The following is a 22,749-nucleotide window of genomic DNA, read 5'->3' on the forward strand; positions in this document are numbered from 1 at the left end:
ACTAGTGGGGAGGTAGTTCACTAAATAAGTGATGTGTGTGGATTGGTGTTTTAAAAGTAAAAAGATGATGGACTGAGCCACCACTACAATTATATTTAAAAAGTGTCAAAAATAGACACACCAGCTCCTCTCAAAGACGATACAGTGATCAATCTGTATCGAGGTAACTAACACTACTGTATAGTACTATTAACAGTCACACTATATAGTATCTCATAGGCTTAAAAATGGTAAACATTAGCCGTGACTCAGTAAACTAAGCGGAGACACAATGATAAGGGGTAGCTGATAAGGTCTAGCCACACAGGAGTTTGCAGTCAATCACAACACAGTGACTCCAGTAAACAAATAATTACCGCTAGACAAGTTACTAAAATGACCAATTTAACATATATAAAGTATATGAGAGAACAGTGCCTTAAAGACCAACAATTTAAACTAGTTGTAGAACAGATGAGAGGAGCAGTGCTAGTTACATCAATACAGATTGATCACTGTATCGTCTTTGAGAGGAGCTGGTGTGTCTATTTTTGACACTTTTTAAATATAATTGTAGTGGTGGCTCAGTCCATCATCTTTTTATTTGTAATACTTATTAATGGTTATGTTTTAAAATACCAATCCATACACATCACTTATTTAGTGAACTATCTCCCTACAAAGGTGCCAGTTTACGCTCCCCTTTCTCTTTTCTTCTCATTATAATAAGTTCTGCATAATATAAACTAATTGGGGGGAAAAATAGATTTTATTATCATTATTTTAGCTGTCAGCGATATAGGAAATGTGGACCACTTTTGCAATTTCCTGGAAGCATTTATAAAAAAGGGAACATAGTTAAGTTGGTACCACCTATTTGGATCTTTGTGCAAGTTAATCCCCAGGTATTTAATAGTCTCTACCTCCTTAAAAGGATGAGATTTAAAACTATGCTTATTCTGGTAGATCCAAAGAACTTCGGATTTATTTAAGCTAAGTTTATAACCTGAGAATGAACTGAAAAGATCAAAATTATTTAGTGCAATGGGAATATTTTTATTGGTATTTTTAAGGAAGAGAAGGAGATTGTCCGCATACAAGGACAAAACTATATTCTGGTTCCCTAAATCTATTCCTTTTAATTCTTCTCTAAGGAAAATGGCTAGAGGTTCTATCACCAAATTAAATAGAAGGGGGGACAGTGGGCATCCTTGTCTTGTTCCTTTATATAAGGAGAACATCGAAGTTAGACTACCATTTACTAAAATAGATGATGTGGAAAAATTGTATATAGATTTAACAAAGGTAATAACATTCCCTGAGAATCCAAATTTATTGAGAGAGGTGTATAAGTGGTCCCAGATTACCGAATCAAAGGCTTTCTCAGCATATACTGTTAAGAGGGCAAACTCTTGTTTTATGTTAGATTTATATTTATGGAGCATATTCCAAAGATTTTCTAGGAGGGTTGTCACCCTGCGGATATTTTTAATTGAGGATCTACCCTCCATAAAGCTCATTTCGGCCTCATGTATGATTTGATTTAGTCCTACTTTAAGTCTATTTGCAATAATGGAAGCAAGTATTTTATAATCAACATTTAGTAGTGAGATAGGCCTATAAGATTCTGGATCCAGGCAATTCTTATTTTTTTTTTTCAAAATAAGAGTAATAAGGGAAGCAGAAAAGTACTTAGACATTGTTTGTTTTTTTATAAAATAATCATTAAAAAGTATGGTTGATGTATCTACAATATCAAATTTTAAGAATTTTGTAAATTTCGGAAAGAGGTTGATCAGGTCCTGGGGCTTTGTTTTGCTTGGCACAGTCAATTGCATCCAGAACTTCCTCGTTAGAAATAGGGGCATTTAGAGTGTCCATGAAACTGTTGGATATCTTAGGAGGATTAATTTTATTCCAAAATGTATTTTTATTTTCTATATTTAATATCTTTTGCTGCACAGATATTTTGACAGTAATCTAGAAAAACCTTCTTAACCTTCTTAATATTTGCTAGACCTGTAAATATATCATGCCCATCTATTATAGCTTCTATTGTGTTATTTTTCTTCATAGCTTTGTTAAGCCTAGATAAAAATTGGGCTGATTTACCGAAATGTCCTTTGAATTTCACACATTTTAAGTTCTTCCCTAGTAGTTTTTTGTTTTATTAAGAGATCTCTCTCCTGTTTAGCTTGATATCTATCCCAGCATATTTTGCTAGGATTGTTTATATATTTTCTGTACATATTACTAACCTGGTTTGCCAGCTGAATTTTGCGGGCTTTAAACTTTTTTTTTTGTTTGATCATATAGGACTTAATCTATAGCAGCTTCCCAAAATATTTCTGTTTTATCTGTATATTCTTTATTAAAGAATTGGTAGTCTTTCCAATTATGCAAAAGCCAATTAGTAAACTCACTATTTTGAAATAAAAATTTTGGGGAAGAAAAAGTTATGTCAAGGGACATTCACAAATTGCATGATTTAATGTGTTGTCACTTCATTTTGCATAACCCCACAAAAGGGTTAAAAATACACATAAAGTCCCACTTTGGAGACACAAGCAGCTTATCTCCTGAGAAAGACATGGGCTGAGATTGGTGGCAATGTGGAAATACCACCAGGGCCGCCATCAGGGGTGAAAGGGGTGACTCCTGTCAGGGGCCCACTGGGCCAGGGGGGGGGGACCATGAGGCAAGCACAACTATTATTATTATTATAAAAAAAATAATAATTTTGGCAGCCACCAGAGGACACTACAGCAGAGTTCTATTGAGCACAGGAAATGTCATTACAAGGAGTAAAGCATTAGCATTTGAGAGGATTTCTGAGTGTGCACTAAACCATGCAGAAATGTTTCTTCCTCAATACACAAATGGTAGGTGCCCTTTTTTTGGCAGATATTATTTTTAAATGTATATATATATATTTCAATTACATTCCAGTTTACTGACCCTTTATGCAAGGACTTCCCAGATTCCAGGAGGCATTTTACCTAAGATATTTACATCTGCATAAAATGTTATACTCTCAGGCAAAGATTGTTCAGTGTTTGAAATGAGACAGGTTAAACTTAACACTGTTCAGTTTACACTACAGCTGACTTAATTTTGAAATATATACAAATAGGTCTAAATCCTGCATTTATACAGATCTAATGGTATTTTTTTTATCATGCATGTCACACACTGTTGATTTAGGGGATAGCAATGTGCAGACATTTTACCTCCTGTGAGTGTTTCTGTGGGTGTCTGTGTGTTTATGTCTTTGTGCTTTTGTTGGTGTCTCTATGAGTGTGTATGTATTTTTTTTTGTGGGTCTCTCTGTGAGGTTGTGTGTGTCTGTTTTTGTGCATTTTCTGTGGGTGTCTCTGTGAGGGTGTGTGAGTGTATGTATGTCTTTGCGTATTTTCTGTGGATGCCTGTGTGAGAATTGGTGTGTATGTCTTTGTGTGTTTTCTGTGGATGTCTCTGTGAGCTTGTGTATGTGTGTGGGTGTTTCTGTGAGGGTGTGTGTGTATGTCTCTGTGTGTGGGTGTATATGTGTGTGTGTGTCTTTGTGTGCTTTCTGTGGGTGTCTCTCTGTATATGTCTTTGTGTGTTTTCTGTGGGTGTCTGTGAGTGTGTATGTCTTCTTGTATTTTCTGAGGCTGTCTCTGTGGGTGTTTCCTTGGGTGTAAGTGCAAGTTTGTGTTTGAGTTTGTGTGTGTGCCTAGTGTCTGTTCCTTTTTAGGACATTTTGACCTTACTACTGATTATTCACATCTTTCTACAGACATTGAGACTAATGAGACCTTTCAGGAAGTCACCAATAAATTATTGTTTAGGCAGTTCAGGGCCCTTCCTTTCAGACACTGCATGCTGTTGTCATCATTTAGTTGGCATCTTCCTTGACAAAAAGATAATCAGAATTCCTTGTTTTGCCTTGTAAATCTCCTTCTTTGACAAAACTGTAGTCTACCTCATTACTTGTAAGGTCAATGTAAGCAAGTTCTAAGTGTCTGTGTGGGTGTCTGTGTCTGTGATTGTGTGTTTCTTTGCATGTCTGCTAGAGTGTCTATATGTGAATCCTTATATGTGTCTGTGTTTGTGTGTTACTACCTTTACAACATTTCCAAGTTTGACTACACTTAAGAATAAAGAACATATATGTTTTAGTCACTTGGTTAAAAATTGCACATGTTAATAGGGGGGGCTGATCAATGGTTAAGTAAGGGGCCCCAAAATTTCTAGTGGCAGCCATGAATACCACTCCTAATTGGCTCACCTGCTGTGCTCCCAACCAGGACTTTACCTACACAGCCAAGTAGAGGCTGTTTCACCTGAGCCATTCACTAAATGGGAGAGCACTCTAGAGTGTTCTTTTGTATCTAGGATCGTGTGATTTAAATGAGCACTACAGAATATCAGTTTCTATAAAGTATTTTGTTACATGATAAAAGAATGTGACATATTCTTTACTTTTATGCTGTAACACTGGCACATGTTGGTAAAGTTATGTAATTATGTTTGTCTCTGCCTGACATCAGTATGACACTTTATATAAGTGATTGGACACTAGCACAGATCCTGATTATCAGTATTTAAATAATAGAGTTTAACCATCTCTAGGGTAATATGTTTGTCATATTAATAATGTGCATAGGCTAGAGATGTAATAGCCTTTGTGCACCACTTACCATCAGCAGCTTTGGACACATTACTGTTGCTGACTTGCTTCATATCACTGTTGTTTGCTGTGGGGGCTGCAGGGGCAGATTCCTTATCCAATCCCACTGGAGATGAGTATTGCGAGACGTTCCTCCTGTCACAGTTAGAACTCTCTCTAGAGGTCTCGAATTCCATGTCTGAGCTAAAAAGTGTGCAAGGTCAAGAAACATAAGTTTATGGGGACTTTTTGCATTCTATACAAATAAAAATGTATACAACGTTAGAAAGAGTTACAGTGATAAAAATGTATAGTCAATACTGCAACATACAGCACAATATGATCAGTTTTGTAGAGCATAAGCTATGAGGTTTAAAGGAACATAAAACCTCTTTTTTTTTCTTTCATGATTCAGATAGAACATTCAATTTGAAACAACTTTCCAATTTACTTGTATTATCTAATTTGTTTTGCTTTCTTGGTATCCTTTGTTGAAAGAGATATTTAGGTAGGCTCAGGAGCTGCTGATTGGTGTCTTCATATAAATGCCTCATGTTATTGACTCACCCAGTTGCATTCAGTTAGCTCCCAGTAGTGCATTGCTTCTTCTTTAACAAAGGATACCAAGACAATGAAGCAAATTAGATAATAGAAGTACATTTGAAAGTTGTGTAAAATTATATTCTCTATCTGAAACATAAACAAATGGGGTTTCATGTCCTTTTAAGGGACATGAAATCAGAATGAAACTGTCATGATTCAGATAGAGCATGTGATTTTAAGAGACTTTTAAATGTACTTATGTTCTCAAATTTGCTTTGTTCTCTTGGTATCCTTTATTTAAAAATATACCTAGGTAGGATCAGGAGCTGCACATATATGCCTTTTGTCATTGGCTCGCCAGATGTGCTCAGCTAGCTCCCAGTAGTAGGTTATTGCTCTGAGCATATCTAGGTATGCTCTGGAGCAAACTCATGCAAAAGGGATTAACCACATAGTTACACACATAGCTATAAGCTAACAATAGTGCAATAATTAAAACAGATAATGTTATGCCCCTTTTAACATTAGTATTTACAAGTTGTTTTTCCTGTTTATAAGCTCTGCTATATTTTTATATAAATCAAAAATATACTTTTGTGTGCCTACCTAGGTTTACTATTCTTCAAATGATACAAAGAGAACAAAACAAATTTCCTAATAGAGGTAAACTAGAACTTTTTTTTTTATTGCATGGTCTGTCTAAACCATTGTAGTTTAAAGGGACAGTCTACACCAGAATTGTTATTGTTTTAAAAGATAGATCATCCCTTTATTACCCATTCCCTAGTTTTGCATAACCAACACTGCTATATAAATATACTTTTTATCTCTGTGATTATCTTGTATCTAAGCCTCTGCAAACTGCCCCTTTATTTCAGTTCTTTTGACAGACTTGCATTTTAGCCAATCAGAGCTGGCTCCCTGGAACTTCATGTGCATGAGCACATTGTTATCTATAATATAGATAACAATGTGCTCATGCACGTGAAGTTCCAGGGTTCTATATGACACAAATGAACTAACACCTTCTAATGGTGAAAAACTGTCAAAATGCCCTCAGAGAAGAGGCGGCCTTCAAGGGCTTAAAAATTAGCATATGAACCTCCTAGGTTTACCCTTCAACTAAGAATACAAAGAGAACAAAGCAAAATTGGTGATTGAAGTAAATTGGAAAATTGTTTAAAATGACATGCCCTATCTGAATCATGAAAGTTTATTTTGGACTAGACTGTCCCTTTAAAGGGAAGATAAACCCCAAATTTTGCATAGTTCTCTTGGCATCCTTTGTAGAAAAGCATACCTAGGTAGGCCCAGGAGCTGGAAGCTAGCTGCTGATTGGTGGCTGCACATATATGCCTCTTGTCATTGGCTTACCGATGTGTTCAGCTAGCTCCCAGCAGTGCATAGCTGCTCCTTCAACAATGAATACCAAGAGAATGAAGCAAAATTGGTAACAGAAGAAGATTGGAAAGTTGTTTAAAAATGTATAATCTATCTGAGACGTTAAAGAAAAAATGTGGGTTTCATATCCCTTTAATTTTGACTTTTATGTCCCTTTAAAGGTTCATGGTAATCAGAAAACATATGGTGCTCTGGAAATTCTTGTTTGTGATTTATGTATTAATTGTATTACATCCTGAGCAGATGGAAATAATGTGAATCATATAAATAAAGTACCTGCTTTCATCACTAAGAACCATAACCCGCACGGCCAATAGGTTGTGATCTGCTGTTGATTCTCCTGCACCAATCGTTACGGATTTCCACTCAGACAGAGATGAACGTCTTCTCTTACTGGACAAGCGATCACTTCTGTATTTCTTGGGTGAGGTTGGTTCATCTGTAATCAGCAACAAAACAAGAGAAAACATTTAATACATTTAGGGTTAAATTACAAGTGAAGCACTAATTTATCTTGCGTACGCAAACGGAAAATTTGCCTGTTTGCGAGCATGTGATAAATAACCAGCCATTGGTTCATTTTCTAAATGTCACCCAATTTTCCCCAAAATACATTGTATTCATCCTTATTAAAAAAACATAATTTATGCTTACCTGATAAATTTATTTCTCTTGTGGTTTATCCAGTCCACGGATCATCCATTACTTGTGGGATATTCTCATTCCCAACAGGAAGTTGCAAGAGGATCACCCACAGCAGAGCTGTCTATATAGCTCCTCCCCTAACTGCCACCTCCAGTCATTCGACCGAAGACAAGCAAGAGAAAGGAGAAACTATAGGGTGCAGTGGTGACTGTAGTTTAAAGTTAAAAAATACCTGCCTTAAAATGACAGGGCGGGCCGTGGACTGGATACACCACAAGAGAAATAAATTTATCAGGTAAGCATAAATTTTGTTTTCTCTTGTAAGGTGTATCCAGTCCACGGATCATCCATTACTTGTGGGATACCAATACCAAAGCTAAAGTACACGGATGAAGGGAGGGACAAGGCAGGTACTTAAACGGAAGGTACCACTGCCTGTAAGACCTTTCTCACAAAAATAGCCTCCAAAGAAGCAATAGAACTTTCCAAGATAAAAGTTTGATATCTATGGAATGAAGAGGTTCAAACGGAACCCCTTGAAGAACTTTAAGAACCAAATTTAAACTCCATGGCGGAGCAACGGATTTAAACACAGGCTTGATTCTAACTAAAGCCTGAACGTCTGGAACATCCACCAGACGCTTGTGCAAAAGAATAGACAGAGCAGAAATCTGTCCCTTTAAGGAACTAGCTGACAATCCTTTTTCCGATCCTTCTTGGAGAAAGGATAATATCCTGGGAATCCTGACTTTACTCCATGAGTAACCCTTGGATTCGCACCAATAAAGATATTTATGCCATATCTTATGATAGATTTTCCTGGTGACAGGCTTTCGTGCCTGAATTAAGGTGTCAATGACTGACTCGGAGAAGCCACGCTTTGATAAGATCAAGCGTTCAATCTCCAGGCAGTCAGTCTCAGAGAAATTAGATTTGGATGGTTGAAAGGACCCTGAAGTAGAAGGTCCTGTCTCAGCAGCAGAGTCCATGGTGGAAAGGATGACATGTCCACCAGATCTGCATACCAAGTCCTGCGTGGTCACGCAGGCGCTATCAAGATCACAGATGCTCTCTCCTGCTTGATTTTGGCAATCAGACGAGGGAGCAGAGGAAACGGTGGAAACACATAAGCCAGGTTGAAGGACCAAGGCGCTGCTAGAGCATCTATCAGCGTCGCCTTGGGATCCCTGGACCTGGATCCGTTAGAAGGAAGTTTGGCGTTCTGGCAAGACGCCATGAGATCCAGTTCTGGTTTGCCCCAACGATGAATCAATTGTGCAAACACCTCCGGATGGAGTTCCCACTCCCCCGGATGAAAAGTCTGTCGACTTAGAAAATCCGCCTCCCAGTTCTCTACACCTGGGATATGGATAGCTGATAGGTGGCAAGAGTGAATCTCTGCCCAGCGAATTATCTTTGAGACTTCCAACATCGCTAGGGAACTCCTTGTTCCCCCTTGATGGTTGATGTAAGCCACAGTCGTGATGTTGTCCGACTGAAATCTTATGAACCTCATTGTCACTAGCTGAGGCCAAGCCTGAAGAGCATTGAATATCGCTCTTAGTTCCAGAATGTTTATCGGAAGGAGTGTCTCCTCCTGAGTCCACGATCCCTGAGCCTTCAGGGAGTTCCAGACTGCCCCCCAGCCTAGAAGGCTGGCATCTGTCGTTACAATTGTCCAATCTGGCCTACGAAAGGTCATACCTTTGGACAGATGGACCTGAGATAGCCACCAGAGAAGAGAAAAAACAATTACATTTCACCACATCTCTCTTACTGCTTCCATGTTTGTCGAGAGTTGCAAGAGAATGACTGGAGGTGGCAGTTAGGGGAGGAGCTATATAGACAGCTCTGCTGTGGGTGATCCTCTTGCAACTTCCCGTTGGGAATGAGAATATCCCACAAGTAATGGATGAGAGAAATATTAGCATTTTTATTTCTTAAATAAAGTGTAAAGTTGGTGGATGTGGGGTGTTTGAAGAAAAAAAAAACGGCACTGAAAAGTGCCTTTACATTGCGGTCTATGGGAACTGTGTGTTCCCAGTAAATATATTGTATATAGTCACATATTAACACTTAAATATATATGTATTCATATACATATATGTTTAAAATTGCTGCGCTACTTATCCCCTTCGCTGCGCTAGTTCTAATGCCTGTCTCACGGCATCAGAACAAGGCTCCCAATGGAGCCAACGGAAGTGCGCTCTCGTGAGCTCAATGCGAATGCGACGTCACGTTCACATTGCACCTAAATCGGAATACCAGTGCATATTTGTGTGCACTGGTATTGCAAAGTGTGGAGCAAATATCGCAAAAGCGATATTTTGCACTCCACTTATAGGGGCCTATCTATCAAGCTCCAAATGGAGCTTCAGGGCCCGTGTTTCTGGCGAGTCTTTAAATGCTTTAAAAAATAAAAAAAAAGTTTACTTTTACCCTATATTACCCCTTTAAGGGCCAGATTATGAGGCCTATTTATCAAATGTCTGTCGGACCTGATCCGACAGACATGGCTGAATGCAGAGAGCAATACGCTCTCCGTATTCAGCATTGCACCAGCAGCCCCCTGCAGAGTTGCAGCCGCCAGCAGGGAGGCGTCAATTAACCCGATCGTACTCGATCGGGTTGAATTGTGGCGATCTCTGTCCTCCTCATCAAAGCAGGTGGATAGGGTTATGGAGCAGCGGTCTTTAGAGCATTTCACTTTTAAAGGGGGTTACAAATATGAGCTCCCAGAACATTCCCATGCTGCTCTAGTTTGTAACCAGTGACTGAAGTGCCTGCTCTTTCTTTGGCTCAATGACCACATCCTAATTTGGGGTGGCATACTTTGACTATGTGTTTAACATTTTGGTTGAGCACACAGAAAAATAAGCATTTTTATTTAAAGTAGAATATTGCTTTAAACAGGATTCTGGGGAAAATAGCAGCAGTAGAATTGAAAGGTTTAAAAGGACAAAGCAGGCTATAGGCAAAAGTTTGAGATTTTGGCAACATAATTTAGCTCACATTCTGAAAAAAGGCTTATGATTATATCAGTTGTTGGGTAAAAATTGTCTTCTTTACTCGTGTGGCTAAAGAGAGTGCTCTATTGCTGTGCAATGTGTTACAGACGCTTTAGCAGTTAAGGGTTAAAAGGAATAAAGACATAAAATGCATTGAGTTCAGACAGCAAATCATTCCTATATATGTAAATTATTTGTCTGTTTAGTGCAATGGTAACAGTTCCATGCTTGAAAAGTTTGTTCTTCAATAATGTGACAGACAATAAATACATTTAAATTAACAAACAAATCTGTTTATAAATGTTTTGCTTTGTATAGAGAATAGAGCAGACTAGGGCTATATACAGTAAGAATATTGACTCTTTACCATATAGAACCATAAGCAGTTTACAGGCTATAATTACAAACATTGTCATATTTGTGATTTAGTTTCAGTAACACAATATTATTAAAGTCTTGATAAATCATCAGTATTAGAAAATAACTTCACCCTCACACAACATTGAAATGTACTACAGAGAGTTTGCCATCAAACTATTTCTGGACTGTTATAATCCTGGCATGTAGAAGCATGCTGCGCACCAGATATGCCTTTATTTGTAATACTGATGGTGTCACTGAACGTTAAGTCATATTTCTAGAAGATGGGACATATGAAAAATTTACTATTTACAGAAAAGTGACAGGGACTTATCTTGATTAAGTAACCATAATGCCACAGCAATACAAGAACACTAAGATTTAAATATATATGTATGTTTCAAGAGTTGAAGAAAAGCTGACTTGGTAACTGACATGGTGACCTCAAAGTAAATGAATAAGAATTCTAGTATGGTGACAAACAAGGTGCAAAACGTCACCAAGAGAACTACTGTCATCAGCTGCCCCATGCATGCTGCCAAATATTAGCTCAACCAGCTGTAAAAAGGACATCAAACTATTTTTATATATGCATAGTATGTATCAGCAAAAAGCAATGCATTTCAAAAGATCTGCAATGAAAATACCTATTTTATAAATATTTAAAAATGTAATAATGTTAGAAAACTTATATTGTTTTGCAGTCTATGGCTAAACTTCTTGAAATACCTCTTGAGTAAGTTGATTTTATCTCTGTTGCTGTGACCATGTAGGGACACATATAAATGAGTTCCTGCACTGATCAATCACTATATAGCATCTTGCAGGATACAAAAGATTGCAGTGTGGGATTACATTTTAATATTTGAATGTCCCTTCAAGGGAACCAGGAGTAATGTGAGTACCTGAAATCAGCAACAGATACAAGGGTACAAGGTTTTAGGCTTGTTTGTAAATTTAAAAGAAAAGAGAAACAAATCTAATTCTAAAGGGAAATTGCAACATACATTGCATATAACATAATTTATATGAAATACAGACATTTGCAAAAGTAGTTAACCCAGGGGATTCTAAATGGGGTATTTTGAGTTGTTTTGTATAGCCACTTTATCATGACCTTAGAGTGACTGGACTTAAAGTGATTATAAACTTTAACCTTTTTCTTTACAATATTAGTAATCGTAAAGTAAAAGATGGAGACGTTATTTTAATTCATGAAAAGCTTTGTAAACGATTACTCTATTTATTACTTCAGTGACGATTCAAGCTGTAGCCAATTGTATTGCACCCCCTTTGGCATCCAGCAAGGAAATAATAATGAGCCTGGCTTTGGCTGCCAAAGGGGGTGCAATACGATTGGTGACAGCCTGAATCATCACTGAAGTAATAAATAGAGTATCCGTTACAGGCGGAGGGACGGCGGAATATTTCAAGACATAAAATTGTAATTATTAAAAAAAGGTAATTGTTTACAAAGCTTTTCATGAATTAAAGTCCCCATCTTTTACTTTATGATTACTAATATTGTAAAGAAAAAGATTTAAGTTTACAATCACTTTAACGTAAACAGGGATAGGCCCTGATCAGGGGATCCATGAAGTCAGAGTAGTCAGTATAATAATCCAATAAGGTAGCTGACAAAGAGTAATCAGGACAAGCCAAGGTCAGGAATACAGAATAACCACCAATAACTCAAGATCACATATAGAGTCATTTGAATCAATAGTTTTACTCTGTTGTCATTTGAATCAATAGTTTTACTCTGTATGGAAGACTCTATATAATATATGCCAGGTAGAGATGGGCAGGACGGGCAATAGTAGATCAAGTACCTACTAACTCCTTTTATGTAACAGACTCTGCACTTTTTCTGGAGTGAATTTTGCAGGCTGTGAGGGGGGGGGGGATCCTACAAGGAAAGTGCTTGCCGCAAACTCTCTGTACATTCTCTGATTCAAATGTGGGAGGATTTAGTGTAAAGCTTTAGTGTAAATTCCAGGGAAATGTAAGGCTTCCCCATATCTGTTTTTTGCTGCACTCAACAATGCACTTTAGTTTTTGGATGTGTGCATTATTTCGCCTGACAGACACTGGCACTGTACTTTCATCATTTAGTGTGAACAGCATGTACGCTGCTTTTTTGTCAGTGTACTGAAGGACCAGCTCTTCATCATGGGGTAAAGCTGATGTTGTGACGGTTTTTGCCACATGTCAGCTTCTGGGGAAACTTGTGTGATTTGTGCGCACTGTGCCACAGACTACGGTTTCAAAATAAAATACATTTTTAAACAAATCTATGCTGCTATAGTAGTTGTTGACCAATAGATGGTAGTCTTTGTTCAGCAAGGATAGGAGGAGATACCACACAATCTTGCTATTTGTGCCAATAATGGAAATAGTGGCAACGGTGTTAGTTTAAGCAAATATCAACCCCTTCATAATATAGTATGCTGAAATAATAGTAGATATATAATCTATTCAGTATTCATTATATACCAGTTAGTATCACTGGTGAAGTGTAGGAGAAGGGGGGTGCTGACTGTCTGATAGATATATAGGTACAAAAAAGAGAGAGAAGTTTGACAGTACCCAGCACTCACAAAACACTATATAGTAACAGTATGCATTGAAAGCCGGATTGTGTCCAGAACTGGTTATTAAAACGTAACTTTTACTAATGATAGAATAAAATAAAAAAGGTTGGTAAATAGTACCAAATGTATAACATAAATATGTGAGACATACATTTAAAACTTAGATTAAGAAACAGATCATGACTGTGTGTGTGAGACTTCAAAAACAAAATTACTACCCTGGGTAATAGTTCAAATACACCGTAACCCTCAGGGCTCAGAGAATACACGGATTACTCTAAAGCTAATCTAAAAAGGGGATTGACCCCAACAACATTACCTAATCTGAGCAATACTGGTCTGTGTGCATGAGACTTACTAATTTGTGTTTACCTGGGACTTTTCTAAGCTTATATTGATGTGGCAATTGCCTTCCTTAATCAGTCATTTATAAACCGTTTCCTCTCCTGCTCTAGGTACCAGTATTGCTCAGATTAGGTAATGTTGTTGGGGTCAATCCCCTTTTTAGATTAGCTTTAGAGCAATCCGTGTATTCTCTGAGCCCTGAGGGTTACGGTGTATTTGAACTATTACCCAGGGAAGTAATTTTGTTTTTGAAGTCTCACACACACAGTCCTGATCTGTTTCTTAATCTAAGTTTTAAATGTATGTCTCACATATTTATGTTATACATTTGGTACTATTTACCAACCTTTTTTATTTTATTCTATCATTAGTAAAAGTTACGTTTTAATAACCAGTTCTGGACACAATCCGGTTTTCAATGCATACTGTTACTATATAGTGTTTTGTGAGTGCTGGGTACTGTCAAACTTCTCTCTCTTTTTTGTACCTATTTGTGCCAATATAATCTGGGCAACCTAGGTGGATCAAGATGGCTATCGTTCCCTTCATAAATAAGAATAGCCCAGGTACAACCTGTAGTGCATTCACACAATTTATACAATTTTATTCCATAGCATGAAGTCTTAGATTGAATATATTGCTTAAAAATCAGTCTTCCCTTAAATTTCCCAAGGGATTCATCTACACAGATATTCTGGTCAGAATTTTCTGCAAACTTTTCAGACAGGTGTTTTATCAGGTGCCGTGTCTTGTATAGCCTGTCATACAAAGGGTCATTTCTATGGGGGGGGGGGGGGGCAGGGTATTATCATTAAAATGCAGAAAACACAGCAGTTGTTCATATCTATCCCTCTTCCTAATCCCTGGAAAATGAGGGGGTAGCCAGAATAGGTTAATTGTGCCAGTAGGAACATGCGCTGGGTTTTTTCACTATATCCATTACCAAGGTCAGTGACCAAAACATTTTAATTTCTTTAGGTCATTGGGGTGCCAGGTGTTTTTCTTAATGTGGTGTGAACTTGAATTAGGTGACATATACTGGCTAATCAACCAAGATTGTTGGACGTCCTGAACATCTCCTTTTAGATTGTGGTAGGCTGGGAACACCATCACTAGAATCCTGACTTAGAGGCTCTATATCAGATGGTGTTAGAGTGTCACTATCAGATACAACAAAGGTGTCACTCTCTGAATAACGCTAAAAAATGGGTTTATTCCATAAGTTATCACCCAATATCGCTAGCAGTCTCTTGACAAGCCACTAACTTTATTCACACTACATATTTTTTTTTATTCCTATTATTTCATCAGAAAGAAAAGATATACTAAGGTTGTGGTGGACACTGCAAGGGCTAGTCACGGACACCAATGTCTGTGTATGGACACCTTGCCTATCCCTGCTGGTTAATGTCCCTTTAAAGTGAAAGTAAATATAAGATACTTCATGTAGAAAGCTCCTCTATTTGATGCAATCGATCGCTACTCAACGTTTACAGCAGCCCACGGCTAAAAAAAATTTTGGTTAAGAGGTGACGTTATCACCTCTTAGCCAATAGCCGTGCGTTAAATCCGGCTTGGCGCACATGGGAGCCGGATTTACCGCACGGTTATTGGCTAAGAGGTGAAAACGTCACCTCTTAGCCAAAACATTTTTTAGCCCTGCGCTGCTGTAGGAGCTAAGAGCGGCGATCGATTGAAACAAATAAAGGAGCTTTCTACATGAAGGATCTTATACTTCATGAATGAAAGTGCCCTTTATTTGTTTTGTAAAATGCTATGATTTACTTTCACTTTAAGTGGAGAGAAATTTGTGCGGTTTTTGAAAAACAATGAAACAACATTTATTTCTAAATATAACTGGAAAAAAAGGATAATTAAGCTGAAGGCTGCTAATTACACCATTAGCTGTTCTAGATGATTGTATAATTGCTACTGTAGTATCACTTCATAAAACAGCAAAAAGAAGATTGCATTCAAGTTCAAAGGGACAGTCTAGTAAAACTATCATGATTCAGATTCCAGATAGGACATGTAATTTTAAACAACTTTCAAATTTACTTTTATCATCAATTTTGCTTTGTTCTCTTGGTATTCTTAGTTAAAAGCTAAACCTAGGTAGGCTCATATGCTAATCTCTTAGCCCTTGAAGGCTGCCTCTTATCTGAATGCACTTTGAAAAATGTTCACAACTAGAGCACATTAGTGCATGTGTGCCATATTAACTAGGAGTAAGCACTGATTGGCTAAACTGCAAGTCTGTCAAAAGAACTGAAATAAGGGGTCAGTCTGCAGAGGCTTAGATACAAGGTAATCACAGAGGTAAAAAGTATATTAATATAATCGTGTTGGTTGTGCAAAACTGGGGAATGGGTAATAAAGGGATTATCTTTCTTTTTAAACAACAAAAATTCTGGTGTTGACTGTCCCTTTAAGGAGCAAGAATAAAAAGACAGTTTGCTTCCAGTGCTTCTCAAATGCAGACCACAAACAAGGCACATTTTAAAAGTACCCTATAATCGTTCAGGAAGAAACCCCCCACAAATGTTTTGTTAGAGGAACTTGGAATAACTGATAAACAGTTCTGCAGTATTTGTGAGGAGCAGATGGTGTAGAACGTGGCATATTGTCAAGCAGTTAGCAGCAAGTCTAAACATTTGTTTTGTCCTAAGTGCATAGAGATGGGGCTTCATTTGTTCCCCGTAGCTTCACCCAGCAACACAACCCAGAGAAAGTGCATTTATCAACAGGCGCTTTCATTGTAACTATGATGCTCAGAGCGAGCCTTGGACTTCAATCCAACTCACTAACTTATACAAACATTAAACATCAAGTTTATACTTGCCTGGAATAATATAAATACTGCTCGCTTTCTGAACCCCGTTTCACAAACACAAAGCTACACTGGCATCGTCAGAACGAAAAACTGAGGGCCATTATAATAAAAAAAAATCGGTAAATGTAATTTGAAGACTATTGACCCTGCACTGCTAACCGCAATGGGGTTAAAGGGACATAAAACCCCCAAAAATTATTTCACAATTCAGATAGAAAATGCAATTTTGAAAAAAGTTTTGATTTTACTTCTATTATCAAATTTGCTTTGTTCTTATGTTATTCTTTGTTGAAGAGATATCTAGATAGGTGACGTGCACATGTTTGAAGCGCTACATGACAGGAAATAGTGCTGCCATCTAGTGCTCTTAATAATGTACATTGTTGCAAAACTGCTGCTAAATAGTGCTGCAAACACGTGAATGCTCCTAAACTTAAATTCTTACCTGCTTTTGAACAAGGATAACAAGAAAACTAAGAAAAATGTGACAATAGCAGTACAGTATAAAGTTATTTAAAATCGTATGCTCTATCTGAGTCATGAAAGAAAAATTTGGTGTTTTATGTCCTTGTAAACATACAGTAGAAGTACTGATTTGGACTCGCAGAGCACTGCTGGTCCCGAGTGGAAAACACCACTGATTCAATGAGCAGTGCTCATTTCACATTTGAGCCGTGCGACTAGCACTGTTAATTGGATTAGTGGCAGTTTCTGCTCAGGACCAGAAGTGCTCTGCGAGTCCTGAGCAGTATTTCTATTGTCTTTAACCCCTTTATGGGGGTTAAACACACAATAGTCTAGGGTCGCTAATGGATTATAGACTATAATGGCCCTTTAAGTCTTAAGATTTTTTAATGTATTGTTTTACTGAGATGTTAACCCCTTGTCTTCTGCAAAGGAATGCACATCAGCCATTGCCTTCGCCCACGTTTGCTAAAGAGATATTTTATAATTCCTTAGATTCATGCACGCGGGCACAACACAACAATGGGACATTGTGCTGAGCTCAAGCAATGCGAGTACTGTTCTTGCCCAAATTAAAATGCAACTTTATATTTTATAATAATTATGTGATAATAAAAGAGACAATATTGTAAAACATAAATATATAATGGATCTAGTCATTGGAGAAGCCACTCCCCTGTATCACCAGCTGATTGGTGTTTTGCAGTCTCAGGTGACCAATCGTGTGCTGATTAGTCATCATTATTGTGACTGTGAGGATCACCTGGTAACTGGATGGGCCTAGGAGCACTCATTTTGGGAGAACTGATGATTTCAAACTAGGGATTTCATGTCCCTCTATGTATTGTGAAAAGAACGGAGCGCTGAATACATGATCATTGGGGTATGCAATACAGTAAGGAGGAAGGTCCTGCTCTTGCAATATATTTATGCATAGAATATGGTTATTTAAAAGGACATAAAACACACATTTTTGTTTCATGATTCAGATAGAACATACAATTTTAAACAACTTTCCAATTTACTTCTATTATCAAATTTTCTTTGTTATCTTGTTATCCTTTGTTGAAAACAAGTGTCTGCAGCACTATATAGCAGCAGTTTTGCAACAATGTTTTACATTAGATATATCACCGGATAGCAGCACTATTTCCTGTCATGTAGTGCTCCTGACGTGCACGCAACCTATCTAGATATCTCTTCAACAAAGAATAACATGAGAATGATGCAAATTTGATAATAGAAGTAAATTGGAAACTTTTTTTAAATGTTATTCTCTATCTGAATCATGAAAGAAAAAACTTGGGTTTCGTGTCCCTTTAAATCATAATAGCTATTAAAGAAAGTAAAGATTTCATGTACACAGTTAGATTATTACCTGCAATTATTTTACATAAATAAAAAACTAGACCTGATCTATACAAAATAAAAAAATAAAGAAGAGAAATTTATTTTCATCAAAAACTGTGAGCAATTGTTCTGTAAAGCCATCTGCAATAACCTATCTCCTTTAGTATAGTGTGTACACAGTGTGTGAGAGTGTGTAGTGCTTTAACCTCTTAATCGCCATAGAGAACAATGCAAAGCTCTCTGGCAATCACATGGTTAATGTAGTAAATCTTGCCCAACAAGGAAGTGCAGTATGGGCAAGGACAGAGATTAGTGCTGTGCTGTTAATATTCCCTTGAGGTTATCAGAGAACTCTCGAATGGCACTAGGTGCTAATCCTGAGGTGCCCAGCTCTAAGCTGTATCTGTAGCTTAATCACTATCAGAAGGGAACAAGGCATACCCAGCAAGGACGCACTGACAGCCAAGAACCCAATCAGACGTTAGGTCCTTCTCAAGTTAATGAGTAGGAAATGTACTGTGATAGTTTACTAAGTCACTGCTGTTTTCAAAACAAAATTCTTACCATAATTATCTAAAATAGAAGTGTTTAAAGGGACATCTGTCAAAATGAAAGTTTTATTATTCAGATAGAGGTTAAAAGATTTTTATAAAACTTTCTAATTTACTTTTTAATAATATGCAACGCTTTATCTTGGTATTCTTTGTTCAAACTCCTTTCCATGAGAGTATACTGAGATATGCTAAGCAGCATACGTATGAATAACATTATTACAAGCATTGCTGCATGTGGTGTTCACGATACGCAGGCGCAACCAAGTCTACCTCAAGGGAAGATGGAGAGTTTCTATAATGTGTAAAAGGACGTGAAACCCAAATTGTTTTTGTTTTTTTCATGACTTAGGAAGAGCATACAATTTTCTATTATCTATTTTATTTCATTCCCTTGTTATTCTTTGTTGAAAAAGATGCATAAGTAGGCTGAGGAACAACAAAATACTACAGAAGCTAGTTGCTGTTTGGTAACCGCATATTTATACTTCATGCTATTGGCTCACCCTTTAGTATTTCTGTTTCTTCAACAAAGGATACTAAAAGGAAAAGGAATGAAATAAGATAACATAAGTACATTGGAATTTTATTTAAAATTGTATTCTCTGTCTGAAACATGAAATAAATATAATTAGATTATAACTGTAGTGACATTAATCTAACTATGCATAATTCTACACAGTGATTGCTTATATCAGAACACAAGGTCATTTACATACATATGTTAGTTAGTTGAAAACATATCTAGGTAGGCTCAGAAGCAGCAATATATTACTAGGAGCTAGCATCTGATTGGTGGCTTCACACAAATGCCTCTTTTTATTGGTTTACCAGATGTGTTCAGCTAGCTCCCAGTAGTGCGTAGCTGCTCCTTCAGCAAAGAATACCAAGAGAATGAAGCTAATTAGATAATAGAAGTGAATTGGGAAAGTTGTTTTAAATCACATTCTCTGTCTGAATCATGAAAAAAATAGTTTCATGTCCCTTTAACAACTCCATCCAATATATATTGTGTTCCTTTAATTGCGCTTGCCTTGTAAGGAACAGATGTAAAATCTGACTTCAAAAAATTTCACAGCTTTAAAAAAATTGTATTAATTTATTTAATCAAGAATTAGAAGCAGCCTAGCCCATGCCCTTCTGTCTAGACCAGTGATGGCAAACCTTGGAACTCTAGATGTTTCAGCACGACATATCCCATGATGCTCTACTGGACTTCAGAGTGCCTAAGCATCATGGGAAATGTAGTCCTGAAACATCTGGAGTGCCAACAGTTTCCATCATTGGTCTAGACCCTAGGGGTACAATGGTGCTCTTCCCCGGTGCCTAGTGGAACAAGCACATTTATTTCTACATATGACCCCCTCATAGTGATTTAATTTCTCTTTCAACTGAGAGGTTTTATGTCCCTCTAAATAATTCAGGGCTACATTTTGAGCCCCTCAATAAAGCCCTTCCTGTTGTTTATTAATTTGGATGACTAGTGCTCCCACAGTGATCACTGCATTATTGGGAAATGTAAGATCCTATACAGGGAGTGCAGAATTATTAGGCAAGTTGTATTTTTGAGGATTAATTTTATTATTGAACAACAACCATGTTCTCAATGAACCCAAAAAACTCATTAATATCAAAGCTGAATATTTTTGGAAGTAGTTTTTAGTTTGTTTTTAGTTTTAGCTATTTTAGGGGGATATCTGTGTGTGCAGGTGACTATTACTGTGCATAATTATTAGGCAACTTAAAAAACAAATATATACCCATTTCAATTATTTATTTTTACCAGTGAAACCAATATAACATCTCAACATTCACAAATATACATTTCTGACATTCAAAAACAAAACAAAAACAAATCAGTGACCAATATAGCCACCTTTCTTTGCAAGGACACTCAAAAGCCTGCCATCCATGGATTCTGTCAGTGTTTTGATCTGTTCACCATCAACATTGCGTGCAGCAGCAACCACAGCCTCCCAGACACTGTTCAGAGAGGTGTACTGTTTTCCCTCCTTGTAAATCTCACATTTGATGACGAACCACAGGTTCTCAATGGGGTTCAGATCAGGTGAACAAGGAGGCCATGTCATTAGATTTTCTTCTTTTATACCCTTTCTTGCCAGCCACGCTGTGGAGTACTTGGACGCGTGTGATGGAGCATTGTCCTGCATGAAAATCATGTTTTTCTTGAAGGATGCAGACTTCTTCCTGTACCACTGCTTGAAGAAGGTGTCTTCCAGAAACTGGCAGTAGGACTGGGAGTTGAGCTTGACTCCATCCTCAACCCGAAAAGGCCCCACAAGCTCATCTTTGATGATACCAGCCGAAACCAGTACTTCACCTCCACCTTGCTGGCGTCTGAGTCGGACTGGAGCTCTCTGCCCTTTACCAATCCAGCCACGGGCCCATCCATCTGGCCCATCAAGACTCACTCTCATTTCATCAGTCCATAAAACCTTAGAAAAATCAGTCTTGAGATATTTCTTGGCCCAGTCTTGACGTTTCAGCTTGTGTGTCTTGTTCAGTGGTGGTCGTCTTTCAGCCTTTCTTACCTTGGCCATGTCTCTGAGTATTGCACACATTGTGTTTTTGGGCACTCCAGTGATGTTGCAGCTCTGAAATATGGCCAAACTGGTGGCAAGTGGCATCTAGGCAGCTGCACGCTTGACTTTTCTCAGTTCATGGGCAGTTATTTTGCGCCTTGGTTTTTCCACACGCTTCTTGCGACCCTGTTGACTATTTTGAATGAAACGCTTGATTGTTCGATGATCACACTTCAGAAGCTTTGCAATTTTAAGAGTGCTGCATCCCTCTGCAAGATATCTCACTATTTTTTACTTTTCTGAGCCTGTCAAGTCCTTCTTTTGACCCATTTTGCCAAAGGAAAGGAAGTTGCCTAATAATTATGCACACCTGATATAGGGTGTTGATGTCATTAGACCACACCCCTTCTCATTACAGAGATGCATTTCACCTAATATGCTTAATTGGTAGTAGGCTTTTGAGCCTATACAGCTTGGAGTAAGACAACATGCATAAAGAGGATGATGTGGTCAAAATACTCATTTGCCTAATAATTCTGCACTCCCTGTACTAGAAACAATTTAAATGTAAGGGTCACATTTCTCTTTCTATGGTTCAGCGGTAGACAGGGCTGTAAACATTTTAGGGGACTCTTGTATCCCCTGCATTCTGCAGTTTCACCTGTGGTCCAGATATGCCCTGTAACACTGAGGTAGGTATTCCTACTGCTTTTTCTACATCCATAGCCCTGTGTAAAGGGACATAAAAGGGCATTAATAACATCCTATTTTATCATAGTTATATTGCTTGCACAGAACTCTGTGTTTAACCCCAGAATATTTAAAGTCAGCTAAAAACCAGCAGTGCTCTTAAACAGTCATTGAGGCAGCATATGTGTATATCTGCCAATTACTGATTGTGTCCAGCTCAGGACAGCATATTCTCGGTCCACAGCTGACTTTAACTATGTGCTTAACCTTTTGCAGGGTTTAAAAAAGTTATAAGCATTTTTTTCATTTTAGTAGAAAACGCTTACAGCTTATGTTTCTAATATACTTTTTAATACTTTTATATTTTATGCACAGCAGGTTTCCCTGTAAGTACAGAACCCAGGGTTAGCTAATTACTGTCTTTACAGTGCGGTGGTGCATGTAGCCAGCACTGTAAGGGTTAAGAGGCGGGGCTTGCTGCACAATTGTTATCACTGTTGTGGGATTTGACTCTCAGTCAGGGAGTGTCTGCTCACTACAGATAACGACTCACCCTGTTCTGCAAAGCTGTAGTGCAGGGATTAATGTATTTGTAAACTCTTTACTGCACTCCCTGACAACTCCGGGCTCCTCATCTCAGAGCTGTAATGCAGATAAGTACGCTTGTGTTGCACTAGATGCTTTTTCTTTGGCTGTTGACCATTTGGTTATTTTACAGATTTGAAGCATCCACTAACGTTCATGGGTTAAATGGGAAAGATACTGAGGATTGCAAGATGTTTCATTAATCC

The 22,749-nt window shown here is 37.7% G+C and overlaps 1 protein-coding gene across 1 annotated transcript in view; it reads right to left on the reverse strand.

Moving 5' to 3' along the window:
- MICAL2 (microtubule associated monooxygenase, calponin and LIM domain containing 2) overlaps positions 1-22,749 on the reverse strand; it is a 529,879-nt gene that overhangs the window by 157,295 nt on the left and 349,835 nt on the right. The window contains exons 33-35 of the mRNA XM_053689298.1: positions 10,810-10,864; positions 6,851-7,013; positions 4,662-4,834 (exon numbers count right to left, since the gene is read on the reverse strand). Of these exons, the coding sequence (XP_053545273.1) occupies positions 4,662-4,834; positions 6,851-7,013; positions 10,810-10,864 (391 nt within the window). The remainder of the gene's footprint in view (positions 1-4,661; positions 4,835-6,850; positions 7,014-10,809; positions 10,865-22,749) is intronic.

This window comes from Bombina bombina, chromosome 7 (assembly GCF_027579735.1).
Source record: "Bombina bombina isolate aBomBom1 chromosome 7, aBomBom1.pri, whole genome shotgun sequence".
Lineage (NCBI taxonomy): Eukaryota > Metazoa > Chordata > Amphibia > Anura > Bombinatoridae > Bombina > Bombina bombina.